General features: G+C 48.8%; 1 protein-coding gene across 1 annotated transcript; it reads right to left on the reverse strand.

Annotated features, from left to right (window-relative positions):
• Positions 1-15,473: 15,473 nt before the first annotated feature.
• On the reverse strand, positions 15,474-16,436 carry LOC128947406 (olfactory receptor 14J1-like). The gene has a single exon (XM_054291665.1). It carries the CDS (start codon positions 16,404-16,406, stop codon positions 15,474-15,476), a length of 933 nt encoding a protein of 310 aa, XP_054147640.1. The 5' UTR covers positions 16,407-16,436.
• Between the last annotated feature and the right edge of the window lie 396 nt (positions 16,437-16,832).

Here is a 16,832-nt window from a genome sequence, read left to right on the forward strand (position 1 = left end):
GGAAGAACGACCCAATGGTACCGCTGCAGAGGCGTTTCCCTGTTGATACTCGGAACTGAAAAGGCAAATCTCGGAGCATCATCTGGATGGAGTGGGATACTGAAAAAACAATCCTTGAGGTCAATGACCACAAGCTGCCAATCTCTGGGAATCATTGAGACAGATGGAAGTCCCAACTGAAGTGGCCCCATGTCTTCTATGACTTCGTTGATCTTCCTGAGATCGTGTAACAACCTCCATTTGCCCGATAGCTTTTTCTTGATGACAAACACCGGAGAATTCCAAGGGCTGTCTGTTGGCTTGATGTGTCCCTTCTGCAATTGTTCTTGGACCAGGTCTTTCAAAGCACTCAATTTTTTCCGCTCAAGGGGCCACTGATCCACCCAAACTGGATCATCTGTTTTCCATGTCAGCTTCAGTGTGGCGAGTGCTGCAGTGACCCCTATTAAAAATCCACTTCGATCTTCGCACCCCATTGTGCCAAAAGGTCCCGACCCCAGACTGTGATCGGCTTTTGGACGACAAAAGGACGAATGATCGCCGTCTTATCTCCTGGTCCCGTGACAACGACGGAATTCTCACTTTGCAGACACAGAGATGCTCCCCCGATGCCTGAGAGAGAGCCCAATGGCGCGACCAAGCTCCAATTGCGTGGCCAAAAGATGTACGATATTACCGTTACATCTGCCCCTGTGTCGAGCATACCTCTGATCGATATTGTCCTGTCCCCACATGTCAATTGGCACGTTAGCGTGGGTCGGTCTCGACCTATGTGCTTCACCCATGTTGTATGTACTTCAACATGCTCTTTCATAGGGAGACCTTCTTCGTCGAAGATTGACATGACCTCTCCAACTGCGTGTGGCGGCAATGCGAAGGCTCTCGCAACCACAGTATTTTCCGGTACAGTCAATGGTGGACGAAGCGCTCTTGCCAAAACTGTTAACTCTGTATTTTTGTCTGCTGAGACAACTGTTGGATAAACAATGAGTCCAAGAATACTGCACTTGTCTTGTCCAATTATCAAGAAATCTTGTTTCTTGTATGAGTCCCCGCGGATACCTGTTGGTATCTCCACATGACTTTCATCTAGAAAGCATACTAGTTTTGAAGCTGCCAATGCACACTGTGCCCCTGGTGGGAGGAGGTCTGGGTCACTGTGGAATCGACTGAGGGTTTTGCTGAGGGTATCTGCTTGTCGCTCACTGATGACTGCCCTGTCTGTTCTTGTGACACCGCCAGTACTTGTGTCTGGGCATGCTGGCCATTTCCCACGCTGAACTTCCCGTTTCCCAGATGCGGTAACGGATTTCCTTCCACATCTGTCCGGGAATAACATTCTTTTACAGAGTGTCTTCCTCTTCCGCACCGTGCACAAATTGGCCTTTCTGCTTTCTGGGCTGGCGTTGGTATATGTGTTCGTGGGCAATTCCTTTTCATGTGCCCAGACTCCCCGCATCTGTAGCACTGTCCTCCTTGGGGTTTGTTCTTTTTCTGCATTGTCGCAAGAACTTTGTTGACGTTTTCGTCCTGTTGATGGAGTAATTTCTCGAACATCTTCTCCAATGTCTTGTTCTCTGATTGCCCTTCTGAGCGTCCCTTTAGCTGTTCTTCCCATTCCTCTTTTAATTCATTCTTCACAATTGCTGCTACGTGCTGAGGTGTTCCCACCTTGCTGCATGCCTCCACCATCTCTGCCAAGGATGGCCGTCCTGGCATGGTGCTAATCACCCGTTGACAATCCGGGTTGGCATTGCCGAAAGCTAAACTCTCCAAGAGAGGCCTCTTCACTTCTTCTGTCGTCACCTGTCGATCCACGGCTTGCGTGAGTCGGTCGATGAATGACATGAATGGCTCTGTGGGACCTTGCCTGATGCAAGAGAACGGAACATCCGGAGCTCCTGTCGGTGTAATTTGTATGATTGCCAATCGCGCTGCTTCTTTGATGTCGTTTAACACTCTTCGTGGAAGCCGCGCTGCTTGTTCCCCTGGATTGTCATCTGGAGGATCCCCTGCTAATTGCCCTTCTGTGAGGTTCGCGTTTGGCCCACCTTGATATCTGCTCCGCAACTCAGCAAGATATTTTCTCCACCTTTTTTCCCAGATAAGATTCTGTGTGTCAGTGAGGATCATTGCCACAATACTTCGAATATCATATGGTGTGAGATCATACATAGTGAATGTCCCTCTTAGTAGCTGTTTGAAGTATTGTGAGTTCAGCCCAAAAGTTTGAGCCGCCTTCCCTAAGTCTTTGAGTGTCTCATGACCCATCCTTTCCCACCTTGGATTCTGTCCCTGGGCATCATATGTCACTGGCATTGTCAAATCTCCTGATCCCGGGAATAAATGCTTTTCCTTTGCCAACGCTTTTCTGATTCGCTTCCAATCCATCGTCTTCACCAGCTCTTGAAATTCCTCTTCTTCAGACTCCATTGGGATTTGCATGAATAATGGTGTTGTGGACGTCATTGGTGATTCATCGTGTCTCATTTTTCGCCTTGAGGTTTTTGGCCTTGCTCCTAGATCCGAAAAGGAAACTCGAGGATCCTGTTGATATTTCTTTTTTACTGTATCGAATGAATGCAAGAAGCTTTTTGCTGCTTCTGCTGCTGATAGCATCCATGTTGGGACACCTTCCGATGCTGTGATCCTTATGACATCTTCCCCTTGTAGCTGTTCTTCATCTGAGCTTTCATCATCTTCATGAAATTCCGAAGTGGATGAATAATCCCTTTGTCGTGTTAACATCGTCTTCTTTGAAGTGCTTTTCTTTTTATATATTGTTGGAAAAAATTGCTGCATTGTTGCAGACTCGTCACGAGATGGCGCTGTGGCTCCGCCGAACCGATCCGGCATGTCGTGCACTTCTGCCCTCCTGCCACTAGGTGGCGCTGTCACTGGCCTCCCTGGCTCGGATGACGGCCTGAGCTCGACTGCCCCATTTCCTCTTCCGGCCCGGCGTGCCGGCGACCTCATTTGAGACCGTGTTTGCTTGGTTTTTAATTCAGGTAAAAATGGGGCTTGAACACCAAAGCGTCTCCCGTGAAGGGAAGGGACTGGGACTCCGAGGGTTTCAGCCAGGGGCACCGAGTCTGGAGAAGGTGTGGGGCCCCTCCTCGCCCGGGACGTCACAGGGGATCGGGCTCGCCTCCGCCCGCGCCCCACTCTCTGCGCATGCGTGCTCTCCGAGCCGCTCCCTGTCTCTCCTGAGCTGACGTCATCCTCTCCCCCTCGTTCCACCCCCGAGGCCTCCTCCCCTCGGTCTGTCCCTGTCTCTGCCTCCTCCTCCTCTGACGGTGTGTTCACTCCTCCCTCCGGTGTCTCCAGCCCGCCTCCCGCCGGCATTCGGTCCCGCCCCGCGATCTGAGCCGACCTCCGCACCGGGTCTGACGTCACAACCGCGCGCCTCCTGCGTCTCGCCACGGTGGCCCTCTGGGGCTGCACGTTTTCCCCCAGTTCGCCGCCCGCGTTCGCCGCCCCCGCGCTGGTATGTGACTCCGCACCCCGGTTTTTGCAAGTCTCGCCCTCCGCGTGCGTCTCCTCATCTTCACCCGCGCTGCCCGCGTTTGCCGCCGCCGCCGCATCGCCGCCTTGCCCGCCGCGAGTAAGCACCCCCCCCGATCCCTTGTCTTCCTCCTGCTCCCCCCCTTCCGCTCCTGACTCCTCTACACTCTCTGGGGTTTCAGGACGCTTTTGGGGTTTCTTGCATTTTTTGACCGGGAGGTTTAATATTATTTTCTGCTCTCTTTCCTCGAGAGCCCTTTCCCCCTGGCTTTTTAAAGCCAGAGCTAATTTTTTCCCGGAGCTTTGCTTCGCCTCCTCCTCTGAGGGTACCGCAGTTTTTCGCTGCTTTTCCAGTCTTTTAGACTGCACTGAGATACCTTGTAACATGATTCTTGCTGGTGAGAGTAGCTTTAACGCTGTCTCATCTTTTTTCGTTGCTAAGACATACAGATGCCTATTAATTTCTTGCCAAAACCCCACTTCGAACAACAGGCATGTCTCTGCCAGTGGGTAGTTGAGTCTTGCCCATAATAATAACTGTTTTAATTCTTTCTTTGGGATCCCTTCTGTATATAATTCAGCCACGCCTTGTAAGGCGGACAAGATTTCCCGTTGTTCCTGGGAGAGTGTGGCCCCCATATTTTTGTTTTGGCCTTCTTACCGAATCTGTCGTCAGAGTGGTCTGAAAGCTCTCGCTCTCCGTCCAGCAGGTCACGAGAGATGGATCCAGAGGCGCCTTTCTGGTCCCAGTCCAGGCCGCTCTGCTACGAACTGTCTTCGGCAGAAGCTGAGAGATGGAATTCTCAGTGACTGCTGATTTTTGCAGATTCTCCTGGCCGTTTTTTCTTTTTCTTCTTTCTTTCTTCAGGCTTCTCTCCACAGGAGTTATCAGTGCTGTCCTTTTGGCTATTCAGCTCTTCAGGGCTTTTCCCCCCGCCGAAAGGTTTGGTGGGAGATAGCCAACGCAGCGGACGCCACTTGTCGGATTTTCGGCTGTTTAGATGGTCTGGGAAGGCCCAAGGTGGCCTTGGGCCGCCCGCGCTCCAAAGGACGAGAAGGGACTTCAGATCTTTTCTCGGTCTCGGTGTTTATTAAATGCTTATCTAAAAGCTTTTCTCTGGGCCTGACAGAGTTCTGCTCAGCAGTCAGCCATGGGCACACACTGAGAGCCCCTGGGGCGGTCACCTATCTTTATACTCGGAGTTACGTATACAATATTTATCATTTTTCTCCAATACCTTTCACCCTTATTAACCAGTACACTTTAGTAAGGTCCAATCCCAAAGTGCCAACATCACCACAGAAGATGGAGGCCAAGAAGAAGAAGAAGAAGGAGGAGAAGGGCACGCCCCAATTCCTCCATCTTACTTCTCTAGACCCCCCTGTACAGAAATCTTAAACCCTTTATCTCACACTCCAATTAACTTATCCCTTCACCATTCACCCCAGTTCTGAGAGGCTGAGATCCCACACAGCCCCACCTTGGAGGCCTTTCCCAGACCCTGCTCCAGCTGCCAGAAATCTTTCCTGCCCTGGGGAACACAATCCAGGCCACAGTGACCTGGATAATCCACATCCTTGATGTCCTGGTCACACAGCCCTGGCCCCTTGTCCCCATGTCAGGCTCTGGGGTGGATCCGGTGGAACATCCTTTGGTGGAGGCTGTGGCTCCAGATGGGCCGGGGGGATCCCAGGGACAGGGACCCTGCTGGGCATGTGTAGAAGTCCATCCGAAAATCCTTCATTTTTTGCCTCACAATTGTCATGAGAAAAGACTGCCGAAGGGTTAAAACTGCTGAGTCAGTTGGGAAAGAAAGTCTCCTGCTTATCTAGTGTGTTCACAAGTGATGTTTGAAGAACACGCCATGCTGTACTCGAGGGGGGCATGCTGCCCTTTTCTGGACAATTGAACTGGACTTTCTTCCAAACTCCTCACTTGGCTGGACTGAGCTCTGGGGTGGCTCCCCCCCCGCCACTCCATGAGAAGACCCCTCTTGCCTGTCTTCAACCACCGTGACGGACCAACAGAGATGCGAATCCCCTCATCAAGGAACCAAGAACCCCTCTGGCACCCTATTGGCACCCCCATGGCACCCCCATGGCACCCCCATGGCAACCTCCTTCCAGAGACTGGGACTGTACCCCCTCCCAACTCAGGGAGGGGGAAAAACCCAATGTACCTGTGAGCGTTCGGCCATGAAAACAATGGACTTCTCCCCTCCATAGAAACCTAATTTCAGCTACCCTTCCCCCAACCAAGAACAGTATATATATTGGGGTTCGGTCCGACTGTCCTTCGAGTACTCCCCAAGACGTGCACCAGCGAGTTTCGGCAGCGGGACCCCGAAGACCTCACGTTTTGGTAGCTATACCCCATTCCCTGACCTTCTTTCCCTCCTTTTTTCCTTGTCTTACCCTTCTCTTCCCCGGATCCCTTAACCAAACGCATATTTAGCTGTGGTAATAATCAATAAAATTGCACCTTGTTGATTTCTTACTGCAAAACCCCTGTGCTTTTGTTGGTTATTTTTGCACCCAAAAATCATTCGTCACCTGTTCATTTCGGGCGGACCTTCACATAATTGGCGTCACGGACAGGATTCCAGCAGCCAGTGAAATTTTGCAGGTTTTGTGTAGTCTGTAACCTCTCGCAGACTGCACACACCAAAGCCAAATCTCACGCTCAATTGAGCACACAGGCTTCGGAATTGACTCAAAAGATTTTTCGGTGCAAAAGCAGGGGAAATTGTTACTGTCACTTCTGTTACTGATCTTACCGGCACGGACACTGACACTGATATTTCTCCTGATCCTGATATTGATGCTGTTACTGATATTGATATTGATATTGATACTGTTGTTGTTGTTGTTGTTATATTTGAGTTGAATCTGAAACTGTTACTGTTGTTTTTGAGCTTAATTTGAACCTGTTACTGTTTTTTACTGCTGTATTTTTGTGTACCTGGACTGTCTAAAAAGGAAGGGGCAGACTTGAAGTAACTAAGCAGTGCCTTTTAGACAGATATTGTCCCTTCACCTACACAGGGAGCGAGGGGCGGCCCAGCGAAGGCTGAGTGGTTTTTTCCCTGTTCTAGGTTTTGGTCCCCTCACAAAGAAAAACATTTGTGTGTGTGTGTTCATGTGAGTGTATCTGTACTGTCTGGGAAGGAAGAGACAAATTTGAAGCAACCTCACAGAGCCTCCCAGACTGATTCTGTCTCTTCAACTACCCAGGGAAGCAAGGGGACAGTGGAAAGGCTGTGTGATTTGTGTAACTTAAGTGAACTCCCTGGTGTAGCTTTGGTCCCCTCACAAAATGACTAAAAACTTCAGTGCAAAAGGTAAAGCTGAATTTTATGCTCTGCTTGCTAAATACAATGCCACACCTTCTCCAGAGGGAGAAGAATGGGCAAGCTGCAATTGGTTTAACTTAGAAAATATTATTGATAAAATATCTTCTATGCAACATGAATCAAAATTCAAACTGGGCACAAATAAAACCATCCTCTGCTCAGTCTTGGGCGCCTGCCTAACAGCAGCCATAGAAACTCGCTTTAAGCGAAAAAGTGAGGAAAATGCTATCATAGACTCCCTTCAAAACCTAGCTGAAGTTTTGCAAAAACAATTGGATGAAGAAAGAAATGTAAATAACTTGTTACGGGCCGCCCTGAGAGAAGAACATGTTAAAAATTCACAGAACACTGATTCCTCAAAAGAAACAGAGGAGAAAGAAACTCCTCACATTAATCAAAATTATTCTCAAACAGAATTAGCCCTGATGAAAAATTGCGGGAAGCACTGCTGTAGTAACATAAAACCTCTTAGTAAAACAGAATGCAACTATATCAATAATGAAGATCTTGTCCCGCAGAAAACCACTAAAGAAATCCCATACACTGCTACTGAATTAACAAAACTTGCAAAGCTGTACGGGCTTCTCCCTCAAGAATCTGAAACAGAACACATTTGCCAAGTGTCTCTCGCTGGGGGAGATCAGATTCTTTTGTCAGAACAAGAAGCCGGTGGGTGCTGGGGATATGGGGTGTTCCTAACAACAGCAGACAGACGCATCCCATGGTGCCTAACTCAGCACACTGCTCATTGGGCTGAGGGGCTTAACCCCTTGGGAAAAAGAGACCCTTTGGTCGGTACCCCCGACCAACTTCTGGAAAACATTCACAAAGCTGGCTGCCTGCAATCGATTAATGAAAATAAATTAATTCCTGGTCTTGAATCTCCAATCCAATCACCTGTAAAGCCTGAAATTATGACCTCTTTAACTCAAGGGCTTCCAAGAACACTTAAACCTACAGCAACTCTCCTTCAGAAAACCATAGTAGCTATGTCTCCTATAGAAAGACCAGATAAACTTCTTAGTAACCAGAATGACCCTTTTGTTCCCCTTTATGACTTGCTGAGAAAAAGAATAAAATGGGATTGGACTTCTTCTCAGAAGGAAACATTGCAATTGCTGATTCTTGAAGTGACAGCTCATCAGGCACTGGACCCTATCAATCCTATAGACCCCTTTCAGGTGGAGTGGGGATTTGCCTCCTCACAACTTTTAGTACACATTTGGCAGTGGGGTCCTGAGTGTCTGACAAAGCCTGTTGGTTTTTATTCCTGTGGTTTCAAAGGTGCTGAGAAAAAGTACACTACCTGGGAAGGGGAAGTGTTTGTGGTTGGCTTGGCTCCCAGGGAAGTAGAGGAGAAGTGGGCAATCCAAGAAACTGGCAGCTTGGGTAGCAGCCAAAATAAACTTGCCTCTGTGACTAAAGCAACCCCTCCTCTTTCCCCCGCTTCTGCTAACAGAGAGGAACAGGACAATGCCCAGGTTGGGGAACTGTTAACTGTTTGGTGTATTTTCCTAAGTGAGGGACAGAATTACTTTCTTGTCTGTATTAACACCAAGTCCTATGCTATGTTTATATTTGGGTTGCTCCAGGCTGATGCTTTTAAAAGACCTACAGGAGATAATACTGTTAAAGCAATGCAAGGATGGTTTGGGATTTTCCTAAACCCACAGGAAATTCAATCTGATAATATTTCTCACTTTACTGTCAAAGGTGTGCAGGATAGGCCAGAAGGTGAGAAGATTGAATGGACTTCTCACACCTCTTGCTATAGATGGGAGGTAAATGAGTGTTCCAAAATCACTGCTTTTTGCCCGACAGCTCCAAGCACAATTCCTTCACTGCAGGGACCAGATGATTTCAAGAACCCAGCACATTACCCTGGACAACCTGGTTTTGGTGGACCCTCTGCTGCTGTAGGGGAAGTACCACTGCTGTTCAAAACCTCTCTGACAAATCCATTATTCTAACCTTTTCTGCCTCTTCGTGGCAGAGTCTGTTGTGTTTACTTTTCCAGAAGAACTCTGAGGGACATGAAGACCTGATAAACCATGATAACACTAGTGATGGACAACAGAAATAATGTTTTCCCTTCCTTTATGGTAACACCAGGTGATGATATTACACATAACATGTAAATTAACTGAACTTGAATGAATTGGCTGTCACAATTAGAGATTTGACCAAATTGCAGCAACCACTGAGGTCATCTCTGTCAGCCTTAGGGACGCACCAGTGGCTGCTGTCAAACATTTTGCCAAATTGAGAAAGAGTGAATGTGGATGATCACAAATTGGTAATTGATGCACTTAGTGCCACACAGAACAATGTTTCCTTAGCCCTCAGCTGTATCCAGGCACAATTGTGGATGCAATCAGTCTCTGCTGCAATTATAAGAGAGGGTGAGGAAGGCACCTTCCCCATAGAAATTCGGAAAATAATCTGGGACAGTGCCACTGAATTTGAAAGAGAATTCCAATCCTGGTGGAACCTGGTGAACTTTACCTATGATCCCATTTCAAACACAGCCACTGTTTTTGTGTTAACCATACGCAATGCCTCTGTACATTTGGTCTTCCCTGGTATTGCATTAGGACTGAACCATGACGGAGCTGTTCTCTATCCTACTGAACATAGGGGATGGGCCCGTCAGGTTGATGACAAATGGCAAACTGTTAACCTGGAAACTTGTATTGTCCGAGAACAGCAAGGGTTTATCTGTGAAAGCAATGCAATTGTAGCTCAGGATATCTGGTTGGACACAGAGCAAAACATCTGTCATTTCGAGATTCGTCCACATGAGGATACCCAGACAGTTCTTATATACATAGGCAATGGCTGTGCATGCTTTAGAACTACATGTGATTCTGTCTTTGTAGAAGATGTTGTGGTAGATACAAAAAATCATTCAAACTTTTGTGCTTGCAACTTTACTAAGATAGTAGGATGTGATTTCTCTTACGAAGCTCCAGTTACTTCTCACCACCTGTTGCAATCCAACTACACACTGATCCAGAAGCTGATGCCCACTCCTATCGGAATGAACCTCACCCTCGTGAGACAACTGCTGCTCCATCAAGACCTGATTGACATCCTCGAGAAAATCAAGGAGAGCGGACAGAAGACTCTGGTGACTGTTCATCACAACGTGAGACAAATACACCGGGTTATGGAGAGGGTAAAGCAGGATGCTGAGCATAGGTGGTGGGATACTCTCTTTGGGTGGTCACCTACTGCCACAGGTGTTCTGAACAGTGTGTGCCATCCAATTGTTGTTCTTTTGATCCTAGTTACGCTTGGCTTTATCTTGTCAGCAGCCCTATTCATTTTGAATTGGAGAATGATGAAAAAGCTTAAGAGACTGTCAACTGTAGTCAATGCACACCGCTTAGCTGATGTACTCTATACAATAGATGTCCCCAAAACACTTGATACGAAACAGTTATGAATTAAGCATATGTGCTTAAGAATAACTTCTTAAATATCAAGTATGATTTACAGAAAGTTACTTTAATTTTTAGAAAATATTTTAAAAGACAATGATTATATTATGATTTGTTTGTTGCTTTGATTATTTGTGATTTGTCTTAATAATTTTGAAATTGCTTAACAAATGATATTGCTTTAATTGATTAATATTTTTGAAATTGTTAAAATTAATCATAATTTTTTGAAATTGTTATAACAAATAACCACGTGTGAAATTGTAATGATGAGCAATATTAATTATGTTTATGTTTGTTAGTTTCCCCTTTCCCCTCTTTCTTTTCCTTCTCTTCCCCTTTTATCCCCTCTATTTTGTCATCCCTACTTTTCCAGGGTTATGCTACTGACGTGCAACGAGTTTCGAAGACACTCTAGAGCTCTGCTGATGAAGATTCCTCAAGACAATCGTGAGTCACAGGGTCGTGTAGAAGTCCATCCGAAAATCCTTCATTTTTTGCCTCACAATTGTCATGAGAAAAGACTGCCGAAGGGTTAAAACTGCTGAGTCAGTTGGGAAAGAAAGTCTCCTGCTTATCTAGTGTGTTCACAAGTGATGTTTGAAGAACACGCCATGCTGTACTCGAAGGGGGCATGCTGCCCTTTTCTGGACAATTGAACTGGACTTTCTTCCAAACTCCTCACTTGGCTGGACTGAGCTCTGGGGTGGCTCCCCCCCCCCCCGCCCCCGCTCCATGAGAAGACCCCTCTTGCCTGTCTTCAACCACCGTGACGGACCAACAGAGATGCGAATCCCCTCATCAAGGAACCAAGAACCCCTCTGGCACCCTATTGGCACCCCCATGGCACCCCCATGGCACCCCCATGGCAACCTCCTTCCAGAGACTGGGACTGTACCCCCTCCCAACTCAGGGAGGGGGAAAAACCCAACGTACCTGTGAGCATTCGGCCATGAAAACAATGGACTTCTCCCCTCCATAGAAACCTAATTTCAGCTACCCTTCCCCCAACCAAGAACAGTATATATATTGGGGTTCGGTCTGACTGTCCTTTGAGTACTCCCCAAGACGTGCACCAGCGAGTTTCGGCAGCAGGACCCCGAAGACCTCACGTTTTGGTAGCTATACCCCATTCCCTGACCTTCTTTCTTTCCTTTTTTCCTTGTCTTACCCTTCTCTTCCCCGGATCCCTTAACCAAACGCATATTTAGCTGTGGTAATAATCAATAAAATTGCACCTTGTTGATTTCTTACTGCAAAACCCCTGTGCCTTTGTTGGTTATTTTTGCACCCAAAAATCATTCGTCACCCGTTCATTTCGGGCGGACCTTCACAGCATGAACAGCATTGGACTTGTTGTGAGAAACTGTGAGGGGGAGCTGGGGCGGAGTGACCAACCCAGTGACCTGACACAGCCCTCCTCTGATGTCACAGCTTGCTCTGTGATGTCATAGTCTGCTCTCTAATGTCACACAGCTGGTCTCTGATGTCACAGCCAACTCTATGATGTCACAGCCTGATCTGTGATGTCAGTCCTCTGCCCTGTGATGTCACAACTGGCTATGTGATGTCACAGAGACAGTCTATGATGCTGTAGTTGCTCAGTGACCTCACATAAGCCACTCTGTGATGTCATAGCCCACTCTGTCAGCTCATGTTATCAGATGATCAATTGTCTACACCAGGTGAGCACACACAATGCTGGTTCTCTAAAACCCTAGCCCTATGGAAACCACACAATGCCCATTGTGTGAGAAGGGCAACTGGAAGTTCAGCAGCCTCAGTGTCCTGCCAGCTCAGCCAGGCCCACGGGAACATTGGGGTCCATAAGCACCAGAGACCACCAGAGAGACCCCCAGGACAGAAGAGCACATGGGTAAAGGGGAGGAGAAATATGTTAATGATTTTGGGGAAATGATTATCATATGTATGTTTAGTCCAGGGCAATCAATGAATATGTATGCAAAATACAGAATATAAACAGACACTTTCCTGTACTCAGCATGCACGGCTTTGAGAGGAGCTGTTCCCCGTGCATCCAGCTGAATAAATAATGGTGTTTCTAAATGCTACACTGGGGTTCAGGACTTTTCTGTTTTACAGAATTTTTGGTAACACTCCCACTGCCAAGGAAAGCTCTGTTTGCTGTTGTTCACAAACAGAGAAGGGCTGGTGGCAGATGTGGGGCTCGGAGGCTGCCTGCGGAACAGTGACCATGAAATAATCAACTTTTCAATGTTCTGTGAAAGAAGGAGGGGCAGCAACAAAACTTCTACACTGGAATTAGGAAGGGCGGACTTTGGCTTATTTAGGATGCTGATTTGGGGAGTACCAAATCAGGCACTGATTCTTTAAAGGGAAACAGCCCTTAAAAACAAAGGGGTCCAGGGAGGATGGACACACTTCATGAAAGTAATCTTAAGGGGATGGAGAAGCCTCTGCCAGTGTGGCAAAACATGATCTATAGAGGAAAATGACTGTCCTGGCTGCCCACGGAGCCTTTGTGGGAACTCAGGTGTAAAAAGAGGGTGCATCACTTTTGGAAAGAAGAACAGGCAACTCAGAAAGTGTTTAAGAATGTTGTTAAGTTATGCAAAAAGAAAAGGAAGGAGGTGAAAGCTCAACTAGAGCTTAACCTGGCCACTTCTGTGAAAAATAATAGGAAATGTTTCTATAAATAAAATTATAGCAAAACACCAGACAAACAGAACCTCTACTATTTATTGGATGCAGTAGGAAATACAGTAACTAAAGATAAAGACAAGGCTGAGCTACTTAACACCTTGTTTGTCTCAATTTTCAATATTAGGACAGGCTTTCCTCAGGACAAGTGTTCTCCTGAGCTGGTAGATGGGCACAGGGAGCAGAACAGCCCCCTGGAATCCAGGAGGGAGCAGTTGGTGACCTGCTGAGCCACTCAGATGCTCACAGGTGTGTGGGATGAGATGGGATCCATCCCAGGGGGATGAGGGAGCTGTGGATGAGCTCCCCAAGTTGCTCTCCATCATTTACCATCAGTCCTGGCTCACTAGGGAGGTCCCAGAGCATTGGAGGTGCCAATGTGAGCCCATCGCCAAGAAGGGCTGGAAGGAGGAGCTGGGGAACTCCAGGCCTGTCAGCCTGACCTGGGTGCCCGGCAAGGTGTTGGAACAGATCACCCTGAGTGCCCTCACAGGGCACCCACAGGATGGCCGAGGGATCAGAGCCAGCCAGCCCGGATTTAGGGGTGGCAGGTCCTGCCTGATCAATCCGGTCTCCTTTTATGACCAGGTGACCCATCTGTGGATGCATGAAAGGCTGTGGATTTTGTGTGCCTGGACTTCAAAGCCTTTAAAACCATGAGCCACAGAATTCCCTGGAAAAACTGCAGCCCATGGCTTGGACATGTTCACCCTTCCCAGGGTAAAGAGCTGACTGGAGGCTGGGCCCAGAGAGTGGAGGGGATGGTGCTGCACCCCGCTGGTGTCCAGGCACTGGTGGTGTCCCCCAGGGATCTGTGTTGGGCCCAGTCCTGTTTAATATCTTCACTGATGATCTGGCTGAGGGGATCGAGTCCAGCATTCACAAATTGCAGATGGCACCAAGCTGGGTGTGATTGTGGATCTGCTGGAGAGCAGGAGAAGAAGACACAGCCTTAAGCTGCACCAGGGGAAGTTTAGGCTGGACAATAGGAAGAAGTTCTTCACAGAAAGGGTGAGTGGGAACTGGAATGGGCTGGCCAGGGGGGAGGGGGCAGAGTCACTGTCCCTCTCCAGAGGCACTTAGTGGCATGGTCTGGGTGACAAGGCAGTACTAGGGCATTGGTTGGGCTTGATGATCCCAAAGGTCTTTTCCAGCCTACTTGATTCTGTCATTCTGTGATGATTGGGACACTCTGGGGCCATTGTGACACTGCAGGGCCTCATGGAATTAAGAGGACCATGGTGACACTGTGCAGCCCCACAGAACCAGGGGTCCACTGTGGTGCTGTGGGGCCAAATGGAGCCAGGGAGTGCACCGTGACACTCTGGGTCCTTGTGGAACCACAGAGGCCATTGTGACACCGCAGGGCCTTGTGTAACCAAGGGGTTTCACCATTTTGACTCTGCAAACCCAAGGAGACCATTGGGAGACTCCAGGGCCCAGTGGAACCAAGGGGCTGTTCTGACACTGTGGGGCTTCATGGAACCAAGGGGACATTGTGATGCTGAAGGGACTTGTGGAACCCCAGAGACCATGGTGACAGTGTGGGATCTCATGTAACCATGGGGCCATTGTGACACTCTGGGGCCCCATGGAACCAAGGGGCCACTGTGGAACTGCAGCGCCAATGAGAATATTGTGACACTGTGAAGCCCCACAGAACCAAAGGGTCAACTGTCACATTTTGGGGCCCCATGGAACCAAGGACACCATTGTTGCTCTGCCTGGTCTCATGGAACCAAGGAGACCAGTGTGACAGTGCAGGGCCTGGTGTAACAAGGAGGCCATTGTGACACTGAGGGGCTCCACGAAACCAAGGACGTCTTTGCAGATGACACCAAGCTGGATCTGAGTGTTGATTCTGTGGGAACATAGGAGGGCTCTGCACAGTGACCTGGACAGGCTGGAGCCAGGGGATGAATCCAACAAGGTCAGGTTTATAAAGACCAAGTGCTGGGTCCTGCACTTTGGCCACAACAACCCCTGCAGCGCTACAGGCTGGGGACAGAGTGGCTGGAGAGCAGCCAGGCAGAAAGGGACCTGCAGGGACTGATGGACAGCAGGCTGGACATGAGCCAGCAGTGTGCCCAGGTGGCCAAGCAGGCCAATGGCTCCTGGCCTGGATCAGGAATGGTGTGGCCAGCAGGACCAGAGATGCTGTGCTAGCACTGATCTGACCCCAGCTCTGCACACAGATATTGCTGCTGCAGCTCCTGAGAAGGCAACAAAAGGGCATCTCTGCAGAAAACTTTGCTGGGAGATCCTTTGGGTCCTTTAAAGCCACCAAGAGTGCTGCCCCTCATTGACACAGTCTCTGGCCACATGGAAGGTAGAGAGAAACAAAATGAGAAATGGCACAAACAATGACATTTCTTTGTGGACAATGTGAAAAACTAATACAAAGGAAAAAAAGAACAAACCACAACCAAAGCAACAAGAAGTATGAAAGATGTCTTTTAGTACAAGTGATTGGCAGAAATTGGCTAGTAGTTTAATGTTCCTGAAAGCATCCAGTGATCAGTCTCCTCACTGCAGCCTTGAGCTCCTGGTTCCTCAGGCTGTAGATGAGGGGGTTCAGGGCTGGAGGCACCACCGAGTACAGAACTGACAGGGCCAGATCCAGGGATGGGGAGGACAGGGAAGGGGGCTTCAGATGTGCAAATGTGCCAGTGCTGAGGAACAGGGAGACCACAACCAGGTGAGGGAGGCAAGTGGAAAAGGCTTTGTGCCGTCCCTGCTCAGAGGGGATCCTCAGCACAGCCCTCAAGATCTGCACATAGGAGAAAACAATGAACACAAAACAGCCAAAACCAAAACAGACACTAACTGCAATGAGCCCAAATTCCCTGAGATAGGATTTGTAGCAGGAGAGCTTGAGGATCTGGGGAATTTCACAGAAGAACTGGCCCAGGACATTGCCATGGCACAGGGGCAGAGAAAATGTATTGGCTGTGTGCAGCAGTGAGTAGAGAAAGGCACTGGCCCAGGCAGCTGCTGCCATGTGGGCACAAGCTCTGCTGCCCAGGAGGGTCCCATAGTGCAGGGGTTTGCAGATGGACACGTAGCGGTCGTAGCTCATGATGGTCAGGAGGCAAAATTCTGCTGAGATGAAGAACAGAAAGAAAAAGAGCTGAGCAGCACATGCAGTGTAGGAGATGTCCCTGGTGTCCCAGAGGGAATTGTGCATGGTTTTGGGGACAGTGGTGCAGATGGAGCCCAGGTCAGTGAGGGCCAGGTTGAGCAGGAAGAAGAACATGGGTGTGTGCAGGTGGTGGCTGCAGGCTACGGTGCTGATGATGAGGCCATTGCCCAGGAGGGCAGCCAGGGAGATGCCCAGCAAGAGGCAGAAGTGCAGGAGCTGCAGCTGCCGCGTGTCTGCCAATGCCAGCAGGAGGAAGTGCCTGATGGAGCTGCTGTTGGACATTTGCTGGGGCTGGGCATGGGGACCTGTTCATGGAGAAAGGACAGTTACAAGTCAGGATGGGCTGCTTTGAGCCAAGCCTGGGCCATTCCCTGCAGACTGTTCCTGTAGCCTTGTTCCTGCTCTGGGAAAACCTTCAGCCATGTCCCTGCCTGAGCTCCAGTTGTGCCAGCTGAGTGTGCCAGGAGCAGCCAGGCCTGTGCTTGGGGGCTCTCAAGGAGCCATCCCCACCCTGCTGCCCTGGATTTGTGGCCATGTGGCAGAGGGACAAGGCTGGATGTTCAAGATTTGACAGGGGAATTGCTTCTAATGCAGACAGGCTTGGCAGCATCTCCATTCACAGTCCTATAAGACATGAATAGCAGAAGGTTTTTTTAGGAATTGTTTTCCTCAACACACATCATTTCTGGCTCTCTGAGGTCAGAAATC

The sequence above is a fragment of the Melozone crissalis genome, unplaced genomic scaffold (assembly GCF_028551555.1).
Source record: "Melozone crissalis strain CALT ecotype California unplaced genomic scaffold, PUWL_Pcris_2 ptg000104l_1, whole genome shotgun sequence".
Lineage (NCBI taxonomy): Eukaryota > Metazoa > Chordata > Aves > Passeriformes > Passerellidae > Melozone > Melozone crissalis.

Coding starts and splice junctions, on each gene's coding strand:
- LOC128947406 (XM_054291665.1), bottom strand. CDS start 16,406: ATGTCCAACAGCAGCTCCATCAGGCACTTCCTCCTGCTGGCATTGGCA.